Raw genomic sequence first — 1,992 nt, 5'->3', positions numbered from 1 at the left:
CAATTGTACATGCAAGTTTCTGTTTGCATTCATAATGGTATGCTTCTTTGTATGTCCACGTTCATTTGTTTTATTAAGAAATATTTGGGCTTCTCTCCATTCCAACTTCAGCCGTCATGCAGGTTCTCCACATAAGATGAGCTCTAATCAGTATATCAAAATACCAGATCTGAACTATCTCTACTTTCAGATTTGAATTGGTGAAAGCTCTTCGAATTTAATGACAGAGACCACTTGACATGGGGTCACTGCCATTTTCACATTCTCCGTTATGAGTACTTGAAATCCACCTTCTCGATTATCAACCGATACCTTAGCATCCTTTGGCCCTTGACACCTTACCTTTGTTTCAGGGATTCTTGGGTCGTCGGGAGAGCTGTGGCAGGAGCAGAGGCGCTTCGTCCTGCGCCACCTGAGGGACCTGGGCTTCGGCAAGACCAGCCTGGAGCCGCTCATGATCCTCGAAGTCAAGGAGCTGATGGACCACATCGCGCTGCAGAGAGATAAGCCGATTGCCATGCAGGTGAGCACCGGTACTAAACAAGGCCAAACTGCTGTAATATAAAAGAGCAAGGCAAAATCACCCAAGCTCCTAACAAAATATGTTGAATATGTGTATGTATGCATATATGTGTGGGTGCTCATTATTTTCAAAGACATAATAACTTACGACTTTCCAGCGCTTCTTCAGCCGGTCTATTATTAACGTGATCTGGGCGATGGTGATGGGCAAGAGGTACTCCTACGGCGACGCCAGACTGGCCACCCTCCTGAAGACGTTCATCGCGCCGGCCGACATCAACTTCCTCTCTCCTCTCCACTTCATCCCCGGAGTGCTCAAGTTCGCTCCTTACTTGCCGTTCCTGAAGAAAGACGTCAAGCCATTCATCAGCGTTACCAATTTCATCAAGGTAAAGTGAGGCTCAGCTTGCTGATAGATATATGTAGGTACGTTACTGATTACGCGAATCTTGCAAGAGTTCGGAAAGTATTATCCCATTTTCAGCACGAAGTGGAAGAATTCCAGCGTGACGAGGCGGCGAGGAATAGCGACTGTCTGGCGGCCTTGTATCTGCGAGAGATTGAGGAGCACAAGAACGAGCCTTCCTTCTTTCACAGTATGACTCTCTCTCGTCTGCAGTGATAATTCTGTTTATTAAACTTCTGATTCATTGCTGTAACTTGGGTTTTCGTGCTGTTGCCTCTATAGCATCTGTATCGTGGTTTTAAGTAAAAGCAAAAGGGCATTAATCATACATGCCAAATTTGAATATTTTCCAAAAAATCATTAACGATATTCACGTAATTTACCTTATATCCGCAGTGGATCAGATGGTATCCGTGATTTTTGAAATGTTCGTTGGAGGAAGCGAGACCACGTCGAGCACCCTGACCACGGCGGTGTACCTACTTGCCAAACACCCGGAGGTCCAGAAGCGCGTTCACGAGGAACTGGACAGCGTGGTGGACCGAGACCAGCTGCCGTCCTTCTCCCAGAGGGACCAGTGAGTATTCTGGCAATATCTGAAAGAAGAAACGGGTTCTCAGGTGTTTCAATTTTTTTTTCAACTTTGCGCCATAACCATTTCTTTGTCTTCCCACTAACTTCTGTTTTCAGTTACGAAATTGCCACATTTAATATCTCACTTCCTTTTCCCTATTTTGACCCCGTTTTCTTGTTCCTTCTCCGCTTCGTACAGTGAGATACCCAAATATGACATTCCTCTTTCTTACTATACCAGGTTGCCATACACACAAGCTACTATACATGAAGTGCAAAGGACGCTAAGCCTAATACCGTTCAACTTGCCTCACGAAACGGTGGAAAACCTCACTGTTAATGGCTATATCATCCCCAAAGGTGTGTTTGCTTGTCTAAAGTCAAGCGGTTCGGTTCAAATATATGATGAAGAATACTGTTTGCAGTCCTTTAGGAGAACCACGTTTCACCTGTGTAAAAGTGGAAAAAAACAACAACAGAGAACAAAGGGA

The 1,992-nt window shown here is 44.9% G+C and overlaps 1 protein-coding gene across 2 annotated transcripts in view; it reads left to right on the top strand.

Annotated features, from left to right (window-relative positions):
- The window catches only part of LOC119593178 (cytochrome P450 2C42-like), a 9,480-nt gene that overhangs the window by 6,749 nt on the left and 739 nt on the right, over window positions 1–1,992 (top strand). For both annotated transcript variants that reach the window (XM_037942157.1, XM_037942156.1), the window contains exons 5-9: window positions 354–523; window positions 681–911; window positions 1,007–1,118; window positions 1,325–1,505; window positions 1,743–1,861. In XM_037942157.1, coding sequence (XP_037798085.1) covers window positions 354–523; window positions 681–911; window positions 1,007–1,118; window positions 1,325–1,505; window positions 1,743–1,861 — 813 coding nt within the window. The remainder of the gene's footprint in view (window positions 1–353; window positions 524–680; window positions 912–1,006; window positions 1,119–1,324; window positions 1,506–1,742; window positions 1,862–1,992) is intronic.

This window comes from Penaeus monodon, chromosome 31, assembly GCF_015228065.2.
Source record: "Penaeus monodon isolate SGIC_2016 chromosome 31, NSTDA_Pmon_1, whole genome shotgun sequence".
NCBI classification, from domain to species: Eukaryota; Metazoa; Arthropoda; class Malacostraca; order Decapoda; family Penaeidae; genus Penaeus; species Penaeus monodon.
This window is presented reverse-complemented; position numbering and strand designations above follow the sequence as displayed.